The sequence below is a fragment of the Carcharodon carcharias genome, chromosome 15 (genome assembly GCF_017639515.1).
Source record: "Carcharodon carcharias isolate sCarCar2 chromosome 15, sCarCar2.pri, whole genome shotgun sequence".
Taxonomy (NCBI): Eukaryota; Metazoa; Chordata; class Chondrichthyes; order Lamniformes; family Lamnidae; genus Carcharodon; species Carcharodon carcharias.
This window is the reverse complement of record NC_054481.1, coordinates 59,874,464-59,894,222: the sequence shown is the minus strand read 5'-3', so window position 1 is coordinate 59,894,222 and position 19,759 is coordinate 59,874,464. Positions and strand designations below refer to the sequence as shown.

General features: G+C 41.6%; 1 protein-coding gene across 4 annotated transcripts in view; it reads left to right on the top strand.

Moving 5' to 3' along the window:
- The window catches only part of palb2 (partner and localizer of BRCA2), a 29,287-nt gene extending 14,590 nt beyond the window's left edge, over positions 1-14,697 (top strand). For 2 of the 4 annotated variants that reach the window (XM_041205743.1, XM_041205742.1), the window contains exons 11-14: positions 1,857-1,973; positions 7,146-7,233; positions 8,473-8,630; positions 13,963-14,697. In XM_041205743.1, coding sequence (XP_041061677.1) covers positions 1,857-1,973; positions 7,146-7,233; positions 8,473-8,630; positions 13,963-14,194 — 595 coding nt within the window. In that variant the 3' untranslated portion in view covers positions 14,195-14,697. Of the gene's footprint in view, positions 1-1,856; positions 1,974-7,145; positions 7,234-8,472; positions 8,636-13,962 lie in introns of those variants that run through there. The other 2 variants (XM_041205744.1, XR_005945254.1) reach the window with 2 other exon arrangements.
- Positions 14,698-19,759: the final 5,062 nt, after the last annotated feature.

Below are 19,759 nucleotides of genomic sequence, written 5' to 3'. Positions count from 1 at the left end.
GTAAGGAAGATTGGTTAAATAGAATGATTGTTTAAAATCCCTTGTTAGTACAATCCAGCGTCAACTCAGAATGCTCAAACAGTCTAGATTCATCTAGTAAATGTATTCTCAGGATGAGGTTGGCCATTTAGGACTAAGCTGAAGAGAAATTTCTTCACCCAAAAAGGGTTGTGAACTTTTGGAATCCTCTGTCCCACAGAGTTGTGGATATTCAGTTGTTGGTTGGTTATACGAAACAGAGATTGTATCCATAAAAAATCAATAGGAATTAAGGGATTTTTTTTTTGATTCATTCAGGGGATGCGGTAGTGGTCGTGGATTTGGAAGGTGCTGTCTAAGGATCCTTGGTGAATTCCTGCAGTGCATTTTGTAGATGGTACACACTGCTGCTACTGTGCATTGGTGGTGGAGTGAATGTTTGTGGATGTGGTACCAATCAAGCTGGCTGCTTTGTCCTGGACGATGTCCAGCTTCTTCAGTGTTGTAGGAGCTGCACTCGTCCAGGCAAGTTGGGAGTATTCCATCACATTCCTGACTTGTGCCTTGTAGATGGTGGACAGGCTTTGGGGAGTCAGGTGGCGAGTTACTCGTCACACGATTCCTAGCTCCTGACCTGCTCTTGTAGCCACAGTATTTATATGGCTAGTCCAGTTCAGTTTCTGGTCAATGGTAACCCCCAGGATGTTGATAGTGGAGGATTCAGTTAAGGTAATGCCATTGAACATCAAGGGGCGATGGTTGGATTCTCTCTTGTTGGTGATGGTCATTGTGTGGCGCGAATGTTACTAGCCACTTGAGAGCCCAAGCCTGGATATTGTCCAGGTCTTGCTGCATTTGGACATGGACTGCTTCAGTATCTGAGGAGTCGCAAATGGTGCTGAACATTGTGCAATCATCAGTGAACATCCCCACTTCTGACCTTCTGATGGAAGGAAGGTAATTGAAGCAGCTGAAGATGGTTGGGCCTAGGACACTACCCTGAGGAAACCCTGCAGTGATGCCCTGGTGCTGAGGTGACTGACTTCCAACAGCCACAACCATCTTCCTTTGTGCTAGGTATGCCTCCAATCAGCAGAGAGTTTTTGCCCTGATTCCCATTGATTCCAGTTTCGCTAGGGCTCCTTGATGCCACACTTGGTCAAATGCTGCCTTAATGTCAAGGGCAGTCACTCTCACCTCATCTCTGGAGTTCAGCTCTTTTGTCTATGTTTGAACCAAGGCTGTAACAAGGTCAGGAGCTGAGTTGCTCTGACGGAACCCAAACTGGGCATCAGTGAGCAGGTTATTGCTAAGCAAGTGCAGCTTGATTGCACTATTGATGACCCCTTCCATTACTTTACTGATGATCGAGAGTAGACTGATGAGGCGGCAATTGGCCGGGTTGGATTTGACCTGCTTTTCATATACATGGTGCAGAGTGTTGAGTTGAGGTAAAATATCAGCCTTGATTCTATTGAATGGCAGAGCAGAACCATATGGCCTGTTCCTGCTCTCATTTCTTATGTCCTTAATTGTGGGGATGCTTCCTGACCCTATTTGTTAATGATGTCACAAAAGGTAATGCTCATTTCAAAGGCAAGTGATCCAGGTCTGATAGTGGATATGTAAGTAGTGCAATCAAGCAAGCCCCAGGAAACCAGGGTTCCCTGTGATTCATCACATTCAGAACTCCACAGCTAAAATGGCTTCTCATTTCCCAAACCTGATATCAGTAAAGACCTGTGAAGAGGTCCCTTCTCAGCCCTCCATGGGGAATGGTACCTGTATGGAACAGGGGGATGATGCGAGGGGAAGAGAGGAAATGTTTTATGAGCTAATTGCAGTTTTGTGATGTCTGCCTGTTTTCTCATGGTTAGGAGTAAGCAATGCATGCAGTTGGTCCCACCCAATGAGATGGTACTAGCTTTCAGCGAAGTTGAAGGGGAGGCAGAAGCTTTGCTTGGATCGACTATAATGAGCAATATTGTCATCTGGTAAGTGCATGATTCTTTCTAACTGGATTAGAATTTTGGATTTATGGGTAGTTTCTGATTCTTTCATTGACTCAATTAACCCTTTTGGCTGAACAAGTCCTGTCGTCCTTTTCTGACTTTTTCCTATGATTTCAGCTTGTGCAGTGAGACTGAAATTAGTCGTATAAATAGCTTGCAGAAATAAACTACTCAAACACCAGTTGTAGCCTTACTAACTCTAAGTTAGTAAAAATACACTCAGGACACAAGTTTAGCTGGTTCTGCCTGCCCTGCTGTTGCTGTTATTTCTTTCCCACACACAATCTCTTTCCTTGTTCTCATTTCCATTCAACTTTTGGCCGAAAAGAAAAGTAAAACTAATCCGGCCAAACTATTTTTTTTCTATTCTTTTGATCTTTCTAACAAAGTTTTAAACTCTTCTGTTCTCGCCCTCTAACTTGGAGGTATGAACACAGGAATGGGAGTAGGCCACTCAGCTCCCTGCTCATTTTCCACCATTTAGTTTGATCATGGTAAATTTAAAAAGACAGAAGTTTACTTTGGATTTTTATTTTTAAAGCCAGTGTGATGGGCACTCACTTCTAATGTTGTGACATCAGACATTTGTGGACTGTACATCCCTCAGCTTCCTTAAAGCCCGTATTCTGCGCATAACATCTGCCATGCACACCAACAAATTAATCAAGGATTAATAGCAGATATTTGCATAAGCTGTAATTAGCTGTGACTCAAATTTTAAAATAGCAACATTAGCTTTCTTCAGTGTAATCTTGTCATTTAATCAGAGGGTAATACTGTGGAATGATGCCAGCTTGGATCGGTTGGTAGCACTCACCTTATGGATAAGAAGGTTGGGGATTCAAGCCTCTATCCTGAACATGAGCTGACACTCCAGTGCAGTACTGAAAATACCACCATGTCGCAGATTCTGTCCTTTGGATATGACATTAACCCAGGTCCTGACCACCACTGGTGGTTCAGATTAAAGGATCCCATTGAAGAAGGGCAAGGAGTTCATGGAATTGTAGAATGATTACAGCACAGGAGGAGGCCATTTGGCCAGATAAGTCTGTACAGGCTGTCTGCAAGAGCAAAAAAAAATAGGTGGGAAAGCAAGTGATGAAGCTGACACAGAGTCTACAGAAGGATATAGGCAGGTTAAGTGAGTTGTCAAAAACTTGGCAGATGGAATATAACGTGAGAAAATGTCAGGTTATGTACTTTGGCAGGAAGAATAGAGGAGCTGAATATTACTTAAATGGAGAAAGACTGCAAAAGGCTACATCACAGAGGGATTTGGGAGTCCTTATGCATGAATCCCAAAAAGCTAACATACAAGTTCAGCAGGGAATAGGGAAGGCAAATGGAATGTTGGTCTTTATTTCAAAGGGAACAGAGCAGAAAAATAGGGAAATCTTGCTAAAACTATACAAGGCATAGTTAGACCACACCTAGAATACTGTGAACAGTTTTGGTTCCCTTATCTAAGGAAAGATATACTGGCATTGGAGGCAGTCCAGAAAAGATTCATTAGGTTGATCCTGGGTATGGAGGGATTTTCTTATGAGGAGAGGTTGAGTAGGTTGGGCCTGTATTCATTGGAGTTTAGAAAAATGAGACACGACCTTATTGAAACATACAAGATTATTAGGGGGCTTGACAGGGTAGATGCTGAGAGGTTGTTTCCTCTTGGGGGAGAGTCTAGGACCAGAGGGCATAACCTCAGAGTAAGGGGATGCCCATTTAAAACAAAGATGAGGAGGAATTTCTTCTCTAAGGAATTCTTTACTGCAGAGGGCTGTAGAAGCTGGGTTGTTAAGTATATTCAAGGCTGAGATAGACAGATTTTTAATCAGTAGGAGAATCAAGGGTTATAGAAAATAGGAGCAGGAGTAGGCCATTCGATCCTTCGAGCCTGCTCCACCATTCATTATGATCATGGCCAATCATCCAACTCAATAACCTGCTCCCGCTTCCTCCCCATATCCTTTGATCCCTTTCGCCCAAGAGCTGTATCTAACTCCTTCTTGAAAACATACAATGTTTTGGCCTCAACTACTTCTGTGGTAGCGAATTCCACAGGCTCACCACTCTCTGGGTGAAGAAATTTCTCCTCATCTCAGTCCTAAATGGTCTACCCCCTATCCTCAGACTGTGACCCCTGGTTCTAGACTCCCCCACCATCGGGAACATCTTTCCTGCATGTACCCTGTCTAGTCCTGTTAGAATATTGTAAGTTTCTATGAGATACCACCCCCCCCCCCTCATTCTTCTGAACTCCAGTGAATATAATCCTAACCAATTGAGTCTCCCCTCATATGTCAGTCCCACCATCCCAGGAATCAACCAGGTAAACCTTCGCTGCACTCCCTCTATAGCAAGAACACCCTTCCTCAGATAAGGAGACCAAAACTGCGCACAATATTCCAGGTGTGGTCTCACCAAGGCCCTGTATAATTGCAGCAAAACATCCCTGCTCAAATCTTCTCGCTATGAAGGCCAACCATTTGCCGCCTTTACCGCCTGCTGCACCTGCATGCTTATCTTCAGCGACTGGTGTACGAGGACACCCACATCTCATTGCACATTTCCCTCTCAATTTATAGCCTTTCAGATCTGCCTTCCTCTTTTTGCTACCAAAGTGGAGAACCTCACACTTATCCACATTATACTGCATCTGCCATGCATTTGCCCACTCATTCAGCTTGTCCAAATCCCACTGAAGCATCTCTGCCTCCTCTTCACAGCTCACCCTCCCACCCAGCTTTGTGTCATCTGCAAATTTGGAGATAGTACATTTAATTCCCTTATCTAAATCATTAATATATATTGTGAATAGCTGGGGTCCCAGCAGCGATCCCTGTGGTTCCCCACTAGTCACTGCCTGCCATTTGGAAAAAGACCCGTTTATTCCTACTCTTTGTTTCCTGTCTGCCAACCAGTTTTCTATCCATCTCAAACACTACCCCCAATCCCATGCGCTTTAATTTTAAATGCTAATCTCTTATGTGGGACTTTGTCGAAAGCCTTCTGAAAGTCCAAATAAACTACATCCACTGGCTCCCCATCATCGACTCTACTAGTTACATCCTTAAAAAATTCCAGTTGATTTGTCGAGCATGATTTCTGTTACGTAAATCCATGCTAACTCTGTCCAATTCTGCCACTGTTTTCCAAGTGCTCAGTTATTAAATATTTTATAATGGACTCTAGAATTTTCCCCATTACCGACGTCAGGCTGACTAGTCTATAATTCCCTGTTTTCTCTCTACCTCCCTTTTTAAACAGTGGGTTACATTAGCTACCCTCCAATGCGTAGACCTGTTCCAGAGTCTATAGAATCTCAGAAGATGTCTACCAATGCATCCACTGTTTCTAGGGCCACTTCCTTAAGTACTCTGGGATATAGATTATCAGGCCCTGGGGATTTATTGGCCTTCAATCCCATCAATTTCCCCAACACCATTTCCCTACGAATACTGATTTCTTTCAGTTCCTGCCTCTCACTAAACCCTGTGTTCCCCAACATTTCTGGTATGTTATTTGTGTCTTCCTTTGTGAAGACAGAACCAAAATATGTATTTAGTTGGTCAGCCGTTTCTTTGTTCCCCATTTTAAATTCCCCTGTTTCTGCCTGTAAGGGACCTACATTTGTCTTCACCAATCTTTTTCTCTTCACATACCTATATGGGGAAAAGGCAGGAAAGTGGAGTTGAGTATCAGATCAGCCATGATCTCATTGAATGGTGGAGCAAACCCAATGGGTCAAATGACCAACTTCTGCTCCTACATCTTTTGGCCAATTTAGCTTGTCCTCCCCATTGCCCTGCAAATTTTTTTCCCTTCAGGTGCTTATCCAGTTCTCTTTTGGAAACTGAGATTGAATCTGCCTTTACTACCCTTTCAGGCAGTGCATTCCAGATTCTAACAACTCATCTTTAGCTCTTTTGCCAATCACCTTAAATATGTGTCCTCAGGTTCGTGACCTTTCTGCCAGTGGGAACACTTTCTCTCTAACTACTTTGTCTTGATCTCATGAGTTTGAATGCCTCCATCAAATCAATCAACCTCCTCTGTTCTCCTTAGAGATGAACTTCAATTCTCCAATTTATCCATTAACTGAAGTCTCTCATCTCTGGAACCATTCTTGTAAAGTTTTTCTGATATACTCAATCAGCCTGTGCTTGCAAAACCCAAAACAAAACATGTACTGTTAGATGTGATTCTCCGATTGCGCAATACTTGCTGAACAATCCTGAGCGTGTGAATAGCATTAACAACCAATTTAAGATAATCAGTCAAGCTCATAACATGGCTCATTTAGGCTCACCAGTGACATACATTCATACGCACAGATCTGTTCTCTGCAAACTGAAAAGGATTTGTTCAAAACTTTTGTGCCTCTTTTTTTAAATTGCTCGGAAGCATGGGGAATCTGTGGTCCCTGTTGCTTTCTCCGTGGTTAAGCCTTGGCCAATCAAAGTAGACTTGTTACCAATCAGCAGCCCTTTTCTCTTGTGGTATAAATTGTTGTGATCGTTTGAAATTTGGTATTTTTGCATTTGTCCTGATGAGTGCAAGACAAAAAGCTTTGCCAGCATCTTTTCAGCAATATTCAAGTTCTACATTAATATTTTCCTTAATCAGTGCTGTCACCCCACCTCATTTTTAACCTCCCCTATCATTCCTGAACACCTTCTATCCAGGAATATTGAGTACCCAGTTCTGCCACTTTTTTGAGCCAGGTCCATATTATTGCCACTACATCATATTCCTATGTGGCTATCTGCATGTACAACTCACAAATGAATTCCAGCCAGCACCACTGAAAAATGGTCTCTAATTTCACTGCTGTTAATGAGATCTTCATCCAAAAAAAAAGTTGCCATGTCTGCCATCATGGCAACCAATATACTTTAAAGGAATGAAAAGTAATTGAAGCAGTTTGGGGTATTTCTAAAACAAATGGTAAATCTCTATGTAAAAATACTTTGTAAACCACTGAAGGTGTTTTAATCCCAGTCTCACCATAGCTTCTCTTCTGCTCAACTCCTCTCCATTTTCTGTCTGCTTTGCCTCATTGTTTTAGTGATTCCTGCATGATATTATTCAACAGGGATTGGTCTGGAGAGAACCTCGTTTCAGATTGGTTTTTGTGTGTTTACCTCTTAGGAACTTAAAGACAGGACATCTCCTGAAGAAGATCCACTTAAGTGAAAGTTACCCTGGTACTGTCTGCCAGAAGGCCTACTCAGAGTCTGTAAGGAGCAATATTTTTATCTTTATAACTCCAAAAAGTGGTGATATCTCACAGGCTACTAGTTTGTCACATTGCTACTCCAGGAGAGGGTAATTGTTATCAGTGTAGAATTTGTATTGCAGTGTGGATTTAATGATAGAGGGGACCAGGGAGTAAATAAATTGCTGCATGTGTCATAAGTTTCTCTAAGAGAGTGTGCTATGTGAGGGAGAGACCCAGTGTCCCTGCATTAACTTTTCACCTCAGAGATATGCTTTGAATCCAGTTCAGACTGATGGAAGGAAATGCGTGTTTGATTTTAAGGGTCTTAACTGGTTAATTTAGCTGGTTCCCAGATAGTACAAATCCATAGTGCAAAACTGGCATCATTGGCATGTAAATGTGAATTCAGAGGTCACAATGTCAAATGTTGGAAACAGTAAATGCCAGCCTGATAGAGTTGGGAGCAACATGTGTAAATGTAGGAGTGACTTTACATTTAATTCATGGAGGGCTGGCACTGAGACCAAGAAGCATAGGTGCTTCATCTAAAATCCTGATTATTTGAGAATGAAAGATCGCTACAAAAAAAAATCTTCATAATGGAAATGGGCTGTTTGCCTTTAAGAAACTATTTCAAGATATGGACATGCACCTGTGTTTCAGTCTTCACTGCCCTGGACAAACATTTATTTATTTTCATGCTTTGCATTGCCAATAAATGAGAACTGTCCGAAGTCTGGACCAACTGACTGGCCAGCCACATGATTAAACAGCTTGCAATAAAAACTGCAAATGCTGGAAATACACAACAGGATCTAATATGTCAGTGAGGAGATTTTTTAAAAAGTCAAGTTAATATTTTTCATGTCAGTCCTTTGTCAAACTCGAAGTGAAATCAAGGGTCGATATCAGAAACCCTACTGTTTTCCTTACTGTACAGGTGTTGACAGTCCTGCTGTATATTTTTAACATTTGTAGTTTTTTCCCTAGCAGTTGCATTTCTGTCCCAGTTCATTTCTGATCAAGGCCACTGGTTTGTGAATTTTACTGAAAAAAGGACAGATTTGCAGAATGCAACCTGCAGTGCAGTGATAAAGTCTCTTGTTGTAAAATAGCAAGTGACTTGCTGTACACCTGTGGCTCTAACTATAAATGGACAGGATCTTGAATGCAGCTCCCAGTTAAAAAATCTGCAAAGTAGAAATTGGCAGTCCTTTAGAAGTAAATATTTTATTGCTTTTTATTTTTGTATTTTAGGGCATTTTGTTCCTTCTCCTCAGTCACCGGTATGTTGGCACCTGTGATGGAGCTGTCAGAAGAAGAGTTTGTGTTTTAAGAATGATTGCTGTTAATCCAATGAATGGTAAAAGTAGACCTGTCATGTCATATATGCTTCCTCTGGAATGCAATGGAAGGTAAGGTGCGTTCTATATTACATATGCATCAATGTCCTCCTTTGGAAAAGTGTCTCTCTATGCTAGAAGGTCTCTGGTTCAATCCTCTGTTAAATTAGTAAATCTCATTGGGGTGTTAGTTGCGGTCTTTTCATCTTGAACACACATTCATGCAGTTGTTTCTGAAAAGGTTTCTGTGTAAGGTTTTTGTAGTAATTGTAGCTTTAAGGAATGTAGTGACTGTAGCTTTAAGACTAATTGTTTTGTATAGTATCACGTGACAGTGTGACCGAATCAGCTCTAAGCGCGGGAACCTTAGAGTGAGAGTTCTCCTAGCTGTGAAGCTTGATGGAAGCACATAACTGCTGCTGCAGCCTGTAAATAAAGTATGATGTTTCTAATGAGAAACCTGTCTGGACAATCAAGTCCATAACAAACTGACAATGAGGATAAATCAGGTCTGGCATTGTTCCTTGCCTAGCGGCTATGAGTATATTGTTTCAACAGAAGAAAAGGAAGATATACTGATCAGGTATGCCACATTTTGGCAGGATTGGCTGCTTTGAGCCATCCACAGAGGATTGGTGTCAATATGTAGAACGCCTGTGGTTCTGTTTCGAGGCAGACGAAATAACTGGGGAGAAAAGGAGGAGAGCAATTCTCCTGAGTGTTTGCGGGTGTAAAACCTATAATTTAATCCAAAGTTTGACAGCCCCGAATGCCCCAATTTGAAGACCTTGGGTGAATTGGTAGATCTTATTAAGGGACACTTTCAACCCAAACCCTCAGTCACCATGCAGAGGTTCAGGTTTCATTCGAGGATTAGAGCCCCAGGGGAGACCATTGCTATATACGTGGTGAAATTGAAACAACTGACTGAACACTGATTTCGGGGAGACCCTAAGCGATATGCTCAGGGATTGTTTGGTCTGCAATGTGCAAGATGATGCCATTAAACAATGATTATTAACTGAAGTAAACCTCAATTTTAAAAAAGCATTGGAAATAGTACTCGTGATGGAAAGCGCCAAGCGGGACGTGCAAGCTATACAAGGTGCACAAAAGGCGCCATTTCCCAGTTGGGGCAGGAATGGATAGCAGGGTGTGGTGCGAAAAGCCAGGACTCCGCCGCAAAGTGGGAGACAGTCCCCGCTCCCTGAAAATTTAAAATCAATACAGGAAACAGCTCAGCAGCAAATCTGAAAGTGAATTGTTACTGATGTGGAAGCAATCATACTCCAGAAACTTGCAGTTTTAAAAAGGTAGAGTGCTACTTTTGTCATAAAAGACCTATCCAAGTGAAGGGTATTGTCATTGTACCTGTTTATTATAAGCACCAAGCAGCACAACTCACAGTGGTGGTAGTAGAAGATGAAGGACCAAGCCTTCTAGGTCATGATTGGTTGAAAGAAATTAAACAAAATTGGCCTGAAATTTTCCAGCTACGAGTAGGAGGACTGCCAGAACTGCTAAAGAAATATGACGAGGCTTTTTGAGACTGAACTGGGGAGAATCAAAGGGGTACAGGCTAAGATCTGCATTGACTCAGAAGCAATACCTCATTTCTTTAAAGCAAGGCTGGTGCCATATGCTCTGAGGGAGAAGGTTGACATTGAATTGAACCGTTTAGAGAGGCTGGGGGTCACACAGCTGGTTCAATTCTCCGAATGGGCAGCAATCCCTGTCTTAAAACCAGATTAGACCATCCAGATCTGTGGGGACTATAAGCTAACAGTAAACAAAGTTGCCAAATTGGACAAGCACCCTATCCCCAAAATTAGGAGGAACAACTTATACTAAACTAGATATAAGTCACGTATATCAGCAGCTGGAACTGGACAATGCCTCCAGAGAGTTTGTGAGCGTAAACACTCAAAGGATTATATCAATCCCTTTGGTGTTTCTTCAGCCTGCACAATTTTCCAGAGGACCGTGGAGAAGTTGCTACAAGGACTACCTCAAGTCATGGTCTACCTAGACATGTCCTAATAATGGGGTTCACGGAAGCTGAACACTTGGCTAATTTGGAGGAAGTCTTGAAACTATTTTTGGAAGTGGGGTGCACTTAAGAAAAGAAAAGTATGTACCTTTCAGGCAAGCAAAGTCGTTTATTTGGGTCACTGGGTAGATGCCCAAGGGTTACACCTGGTAGAAGAATAAGTTAGCTATAAAGGAGGCACCTTCGCCTAAAAATGTCTCTGAATTCAAGTCAATCTTGGGTATGGTTAATTATTGTGGTTGATTCCTACCCAGCTTATCAATGGCCCTAGCCCCTCCACTCATAATTAAAGAAAAACCAGCATTGGGTTTTGAAGTCACCCCAAGAAGAAGCCTTCACGAAAGTTAAACAACTCTTGCACTGTTCAAACTTGTTAGTACACTGCAACCCAACAAAGGAACTGATACTAACCCCCTATGACGTGGGAGCGGTACTATTGCACAAGATGGATGACCTTTCAGAAAGGCCAATAGGCTACTTGTCCAGGACCCTTTCCACGGCCGCAAAAGGATATTTGCAAATCGAGAAAGAAGGACTATCGATTATTTCCTGAGATGAAAAATCCCATCAATACGTACAAGGCCGACACTTTATGGTGTCAGACCACAAACTACTCTTAGGTCTGATCAGTGAAGAGAAAGCTATCCCTCCCATAGCTTCTACACAAATTCAAAGATGGGCTCTAATTTTATCTGCATATGAATACACTTTTGTGCACAGACCAGAGATGCATATAACCAATGCTGATGCCCTAAGTCGTTTTCCTTTGCAGAAGAGCAATGAACATGCCCCAATTCCCCAATAAATCATACTAGCGATGAAGTTCCTGGATTCCTCGCCAGTCTGCACAAGGTAGATACGAAACTGGACGATTCGTGATCCAGTCCTGTCTAGAGTGAGAGACCAAGTGTTGAAAGAATGGTCCCAGGAACCAGTCCATGATGAATTGAAGCCATTCTTCACTCAAAGGAATGAATTGAGCAGTCAAGATGGTATCCTGTTATGGGATGATCGAGTAATTGTTCCTCCACAAGGAAGGGGACCACTCTTAGCGGGGTTGCACAGCGCACATCCGGGAATCTCAAGAATGAAGATGATTGCGCAAAGTTACATTTTGGTGGCTGGGCATGGACGGTGATATCGAGAAGGTGGTTAAACACTGTACAATGCCAACAACTACAGGAATTACCTGTTGCAGCCCCACTATACCTTGGGAATTGCCTGATCGGTCCTGGGTGAGACCGCATATAGATTACGCGGTCCATTTCTAGGCACCATGTTCCTACTAATAATTGATGCACATTCCAAATGGCTAGACGTTTACGAGATTAGGTTGCCAATGTCAGGTGTGACTATAGATGGGTTACACCAAAGCTTTTCCTGACATGTATTGCCAGAAGTAATCATCTCAGACAATGATACTGCGTTTATGAGTGCTGAATTTCAAAGATTTGAGTCTAAATGGTATCAAACAGGTAAAGACAGCACCACATCATCCGTCATCTAACGACTTAACTGAGAGAGCAAGACAGACTTTTAAAACTAGAATGAAAAATTATCGTGAGAATCATTGGAGACAAAACTTTCACGTTTCCTGTTTCTCTATAGAACACCACTCCTTCTCGTCTCCCCCCCACCCTCACACTACTACAGGTTCACACCTCCCACCCCACCGCTGCCCCCCACCGTCCCCACACTACTACAGGTTCACATCACCCTCTTTCCCCCGCCCTCACACTACTACAGGTTCACACCATCACACCCCCGATCCTCATCCCCACACTACTACACGTTCAACACCTTCAGAGTTACTTAGGAAGCGACGCCTTTGAACAAAATTAAGCCTGATACTTCCTAATTTGGAGGGGAAGGTGGAGAAAAGTCAAGGGAATCAAAAAGCGACTCATGATTTGCATAATGGAGAGCGAGAATTTACTGTTGGTGAAGTAGTTTACTTACAAAACTTCAGTGGTGGATCTAGTTGGTTACCTGGTGCAATAGTTTCTGTGACTGGACCTTTGTCATACCATGTAGAAGTGGAGGGCTGGATCCCCTAAAAACATGTGGATCATTTGAGAAGAAGGAGGGGTACCCCAACAAAATGATGTTCCACCTGTAACCATTGTAGAACCCATGGTCCCTGTTGAAATTGTTCAACCAAGGATAGACAAATCAGATGTCTCTGTCAGAGTAGATAACACTGAGCTTCCTGTGCCTAAAGCGGTAGCTGCGGTTCCAGATAATGTGGATCCTGTAAGAGATTAGAAAATCGTGGAGCTACGAAGTTCCACCCAGATTAGGAAACCACCTGAGAGACTGAACGTATAATTCCATGACCCGTGTATATATTTGGAATGTCATGAAGGTAGATGTTCTTGTATATACAAACTGTACAATAAAATTAAAGGGGGAGGAATGTAGAAATTATAGATTTTAAGGAATGTAGTTACTGTGGCTTATGGTATTGTATAGTATCATGTGATAGTCTGAACGAATCAGCTCTAAGCACAGAGAACCTTTAGAATGAGAGCTCTTCTTCTAGTTGTGGAGCTTGTAACTGCATGTAACTGCTGCTGCAGCCTATAAATAAAGTTCGATGTTTCTAATGAGAAACCTGTCTGGAAAATGAAGTCCATAACAGTTTCTGTTTGGTGCACCATTAAACAACTGTGCCTTCCAAGAAAGCTAACTCTATCAATGTCATGGATTAGAGTTGTGTAGAGGATATCTTTGTCAGATATGTGGATCCAAAATGGAAGTAGAGTGAGAATCAAGTTCTGTGTCAAATATCAGACGTTAACCTGGGCTTCCATTTTATAATCAGTTCTTTTTCTCTCTGATCAGTATTCTCTAAGGTATTAATAACAACCTCCCAAACCGAACTCACGCTTTTGCTACTTAAGCAACAGAACCATTGAATGACCCAATCAGATGTTTGTGTATCCAGTAACACAAAACTTTGATGTAAATGACAGGAACCAACATGGCTCCAGTTGCTGAATCAAATCCCACTGCAGTACATTTACACTGATCAAAGTGGCATAGGGATCATTTTAAACACCATCCATGGGGAAGCTGGTGGAATCTAGTCTACCGCCCTGATTTTACAGCCCATGCTAACTTAAGTTTCCTTTGAAATTGAAGGAAATTAAAATTCAGCGGAAGTGTTAAATAAGCATCTGATCCCAATCCTATCAGTCTGCTGGTGGGTATGTTAAATTAAAATGATTGCTCCAAACTCTCTCAAAGTTGAGGGTTTATGCTGTAGTGTTGTCTGTTTTATTTACTTAGACTATTTTATCCACCGTTGTTACTGAGCTGTTTTTCTTTTAAATGAAATTATTTCTGGAACAGGTACATTGTTGGAGGTGTGAAGAACCAATCCATTGCAGCAGTTGTAACCCCTGGAATCCTGGTACTTTGGGATATACCATCTGGCCACATCTCAACCATGCTACAGCACAGCCCCAATGGACACTGGTCGCTTTTCCACTGGGCAGAGGCCAACTCCTGCCTCCTGGTTAGAAAGAACGACAGGACTGTGTATATCTACAAATGTGTGGGAGCTAAAACAGTTGCAGTATGATATCACTGCACCAAGATTTATGCAAGAAAAGTAGCTTTGCCATTTAATTATTTATTTGAAACTTATTCACATCATCAGTTGAGTGAAAAGCATCAAGTATGTTAGCAAGACAAAAACACTACACTGTGAAGATGATGACTTTTTCTTGTGTACTATGTAGAGTTTTTCCACAATGTTGTACGTTGTCTGTTATTGCTCTCGGGGAATACCAGATATTAAAATCGGGACTGCCCTATTTCAGTAAAGTGTTCAGAGGGCACTTAATCAAAATAAGTGTATCATATTGAAAATCTCCTTTCATACGTTTAGGTGGAGTATTAAGATGCCACTCTTTCTTTCCAAATGTACTGTTTGGATGATTTGGGATTAGCACTGTGATCTTTCTGTATATGTTTATACATCAAGGGACATTCTTGCTCCTTTTCATAATGCAAATACATTTTCTTCTGTTCACTGCCGATGGAAACATGCTGAGAATATAAACTGGGAGCATCTGCATATTATTCATATTTACCTATGTTTTCTTTGATGTTATGAAAGCTTATGTTTTCATTGACAGCTAATTTGGGATTTACTTTTATATTACTGCCTAGCAGCTGCGTTGAAGGAGTAAGGGAATCAAAATATATCCGAGCCCTCTTGGTTTAACCGTACTAGTTTAGACATACAGATGAAAGAGGACGATGGTGTTACAGTCAGTCCGATATTATTAATACAGTAGGCCTCCTAATTTGTATGTTCATGTGTATTGCATAAAAGATAGTTAATCAATCTGTCCTGTACACAAACAACAATTTGGCTAAGAAATAATGTCTCACATAAATAGTCGCATAGCAAAGTTCTTAGTTGGAATTCTGCAATGGCATAAAGTGTGCTGCAATCTGGATCTGCTGCTCCTCTGCCAGTCAACACTAGTTACCTGATTTCTGATGCGTTCCAGCAGTTGTCCACACAGCAGTTCCTAAGATGTCTTCACCCACAGGTTCACCCTCTTTCAGTCATGTAGCTGTCTACTAGCAGATGGCTTTGATCAAGGCAAAGTTTTGTAACTATGGCATCATTGAAGGGGACACTTTAATATTGTCCCAAGGAGTGATGTGTAGATTGGCTGCAAGACACCCTTGCTGCCTCTCACTATTTGGAAACCAACCAAAGAATTACTATCAGGCACAGTTTACCAATGAAGCAACATATGTCAGGGTGTCAAGAACTCTAACCCACCTGATCAAATGTGGACTGTTGAGAGAACGATCAATGTGGATATGGTAACAACATACACAGAAGCATTGCATGCAAGAATGTAAGCAGATATTTAGCTACAGTGATGAAGAGCTGTCAGCCTATTAAAATAGATACGAAGGATATCAACAACAATGACAACTGGAAAAAGTTGGAAATGTTGGTAGTTTTAACAGCATGTATAGATGTTGGTGCCTAGTGTCTTATGCTTGGAGAATACAGTTTGCAATCCCTTAGACTCTTAAGAGGATGGAGGGATACTAACTTTGCTCAGGCACTGAAGTGTTGTGAGATCAAAGGCCAAGTCCCTTTCCCAGCTGCTGCTTATGTCAGCCATAGCACTCTTGCTTCTGGGTCAGTTGGTTGTGGGTTCAAGTTCTACTTCAGAGACCTCAGCTGAAAAATCTATGCTGATATTTAAGGGCTATACTGAGGGAATGATGTTTTTTGGATGAACTGTTAAATTCTCTTCTCACGCACTATGAATTGTTGTTCCCTTTACTATTGGTATTCTTGCAAATCTGTCCTGATGAGTGCAAGACAAAAAGCTTCAAAAGCATGTCTCTTTTTCAGCAATACTCTAGTTTTTAGTAGTATTGATGTCAGCCAGGGAAAATTGGGAAAACATTCTGGCCATAATAGTTCCACTGGGTCAAGTAGACTGAACGTTAGTTAATCTACTCTTCTGAAGGAGGGCATCTCCACCTTTGCCTCAGTGCAAATCAGCAGCATCTTAGGAATTGTTAAATTAAACTAGACCAAGGTTCATCTCGTTTTCCCTTTACTGTCCTGCAAAAGGAAGACTTTGTTTTCTATACTTAAAACGATAATGGAGTTGTTGACTAATAGTAATTGTGCTCTGTCAGATAGTCTACAGTAGAACCATACATGAGGTGACCAACTGTGCCGGATTTTCTAGGACTCTCATATTTGAGCCCCGAATCTTGTGTCCCGGGCCATCACCTGCCAGGATGTTGTTCTGTCATTTCTTGCTCCGATTTTTTTTGGGCGTGTGCAGTTTTCCCGGCGGCCTACTGTAGCAGATTCGGCAGCGCCCCTGCCAAAGTGTCCCTTGCTTCATTACCCAAGAGTTGGTCAGCCTGCCTTGGCTCCATTATGACATTCACTGCACATCATTTCTCAAAGAATTCCTATCAACATAGTCAATTTAATCAAATCTTGATTCTTTCTTGCCACTCTATTGGATGGGTTATGGTCTTATCGTATAAACCGTGTGAACAGCCCTTACGAAATAAAATGAGACTTTGTGCAGGATGGGGGTATGTGCGGGGGGTGGGGGGGGGGGGTAGGGTCACTTTAACAAGCTTCCAAACCATCTCAAACTATATTAATATAATGCTTTATATAAATATGAAAGTCAGTGCTTTAAATTAATCTGTAAAACTTGTTATTTCATATATACTTAGATTGATTCCAGTCAAGCTCTCCATACTCCCCATTGACAGATGACTAGTTGAAGCCCCTCTTATCCAGTTTCCTGGGCCAGGATAGCTGCACATTGCCCCTTCTAAAGATAGTGGCTGCATATGTTCCCTGATGCACATTGCCCCCAATAAAGATGATGGCTTTTCGTGCTTCTCTGGGGCCTCAAATCCGATGCCACCCTGTGGCCAATATCAGGAGTGCAGCTGCTCAAATAACCAGAAATATGGGACCAATATAGGCTCAGGAAGAAACAATAAGGGACGCGGGACAATGAGAAAAATTACAGGATGATATCGTTTTTTTAAAAAAAGGAGCAGTCGGTCACCCTTTGCCAAAGGGGAATGTAGAGGTCTTGTGGTGCAGTGTCCCTGCTTCTAAACAGAAGCTCTGGGTTCAAGTCCCACCCTAGGACTTGATGGAAGATGGGTTCATTATGTGCCCAAACAGATTGAGTATTAATCTTCAAATCCTTCCAGCACGTGCCATTGGCAGGCAGAGTAGGAGAGGTTCCTTGTCAGCCATGTCATAGAAAGAATGTTGGCACCAACTGGTGGAAAGGAGGGAGAGGAACAAATTGGCAAGACAATTACAGAAAGTTGCAAGAATTATAGAGTAGTTATAATGGGGGACTTTACTACTATTCCAACCTACATTCGGATAATTCATGTAAAGGGCAAAAGTGCATTCAGGAAAACTTTCTACAGCAGTATGTTTCCAATCCAATGAGAGGGGGAGCACTGCTGTACCTGGTTCTTGGGAATGCTGTGGGCCAAGTGAATCAAATATCAGTAGGAGAACATTTAGGGGACAGTGATAATTGTATCGTAAGGTTTAGTTGGCTATGGAAAAGGATAGAAAACAATCTAGAGTAAGAATAATTGAATGGGGTAAGCCAACTTAGATGGTATAAGAATGGACCCAGGCCAAATTAATTGGAATCAAAGGTTAACAGGAAAAGTGATAGATGAACAATGGGCTACCTTCAAAGAAGTGATAGTTCAGGCGCAATTAAGGTACATTCCCTCAAAGGACAAAGGTAGAGGACGTAAAATCAGAGCTCCCTGGATGACAAAGAGTTAGAAATTAAGATAAAGAAAAAATGTGCTTATAATAAATATCAGATGGATAATACAGTGGAGAACCAGGCTGTATAGAAGATTCAGAGGGGAATTAAAAAAGCAAATAAGGGAAGCAAAGATAGAGTGTGAAAAGAGACTGGCAGCTAATCTAAAGGGGAGTCCCAAAGTCTTCCATAGGCATATAGTATAAATAGTAAAAGGAGGGGTAGGGCTGATTTGAGACAAAAATGGGGATTTATGCATGGAGGCAGGGAGAATAGCTGAGGGATTAAATTAATATTTTGCATCTGACTTTACCAAGGAAGGAAATGCTACCTAGGCCACAGTAAAAGAGGAGGTAATTAATACAATAGATGGATTTAAAATTGATAACAAGGAAGTATTAGATAGGCTGACTATACTTAAAGTTGATAAAGCATCAGGACCAGATGAGACGCATCCAAGGATACTAATAGACGTGGGAGTAGAAATTGTGGAGGCACTGGCCGTAATTTTCCAGTTTTCTTTAGACTCACGGGAAGTGCTAGAGGACTGATTAATTGCAAATGTTGTACCCTTGTTCAAAAAAGGGTGTAAAGATAAGCCTAGCAACTACAAGCCAGTCAGTTTAACTTCGGTGATGCAAAACATCTAGAAATAATAATTCAGGACAAAGTTAATAGTCACATGGACAAATGCAGGTTAATTAAGGAAAGCCAGCATTGATTTATTATGGGAAGACTTGTTTAATTAACTTGCTGGAGCTTTTTGCAGAAGTAACAGAGAGGATTGATGAGGGTGATGCTGTTGATATGGTACACATGGACTTCCAAAAGGCATTTGTTACAGTGCCACACAACAAAGTTAGAACTCATGGAATAAAAGAGACAGTAGCAACATGGATATGAAATTGGCTGAGTGACAAGAAACAAAGAATAGTGGTAAATGGATATTTTTCAGACTGGAGGAAGGTTTGTAGTGGAGTTCCCCAGGTTCCAGTGCTGGAACCTTGCTCTTCCTGATATATATTAATGACCTAGACCTTGGTGTACAGAACACAATTTCAAAATTTGCAGAAAATACGAAATTTGAAAGTATTTTGAACTGTGAGGATGATAGTGTAGAACTTCAAAAGGGCACAGACAAGTTGGTGGAATGGGCGAACAAGTGGCAAATGAAGTTCAGTGCAAAGAAATGTGAAGTGATTCATTTTGATAGGAAGACAATATAAAATAAAGGGTACAAATTAAAGGGAATGCAGCAGCAGAGGAACTTGGATGTCTTTGTGTATAAGTCATTGAAAATAACAGGACAGGTTGAGAGTGCGGTTAATAAAACATACAGTATCCCAGACTTTAATAGGGGCATAAAAGTACAAGAGCAAGGGGGTTATGTTAAACTTGTATAAGATACTTGTCTAGCCTCAGTTGGAGTATTGCATTCAGTCCTGGGTGCTGCACCTTAGGAAAGATATGAAGGCGTAGAAGAGACTGCAGAAAAGATTCACGAGAATGGTTCCCAAGACGAGGAACTTCATTTATACAGATTGGAGAAGTTGGGACTGTTTTCCTTGAAGAAGAGGAGGCTGAGGGGAATTTGATAGAGGTATTCAAAATCATGAGGGATCTGGACAGGTTAGATGGGGAGAAACTGTTCACACTTGTGAAATGATCGAGAACGAGAGGGCACTGATTTAAATTAACTGGCAAAAAAACAAAAGTGACATGGGTAAAATCTTTTTCACAGTGAGTGATTAAGGTTTGGAATGCCTCAGTGTGGTGGAGGCAGGTTCAATTGAAGCATTCAAAAGGGAATTAGACTG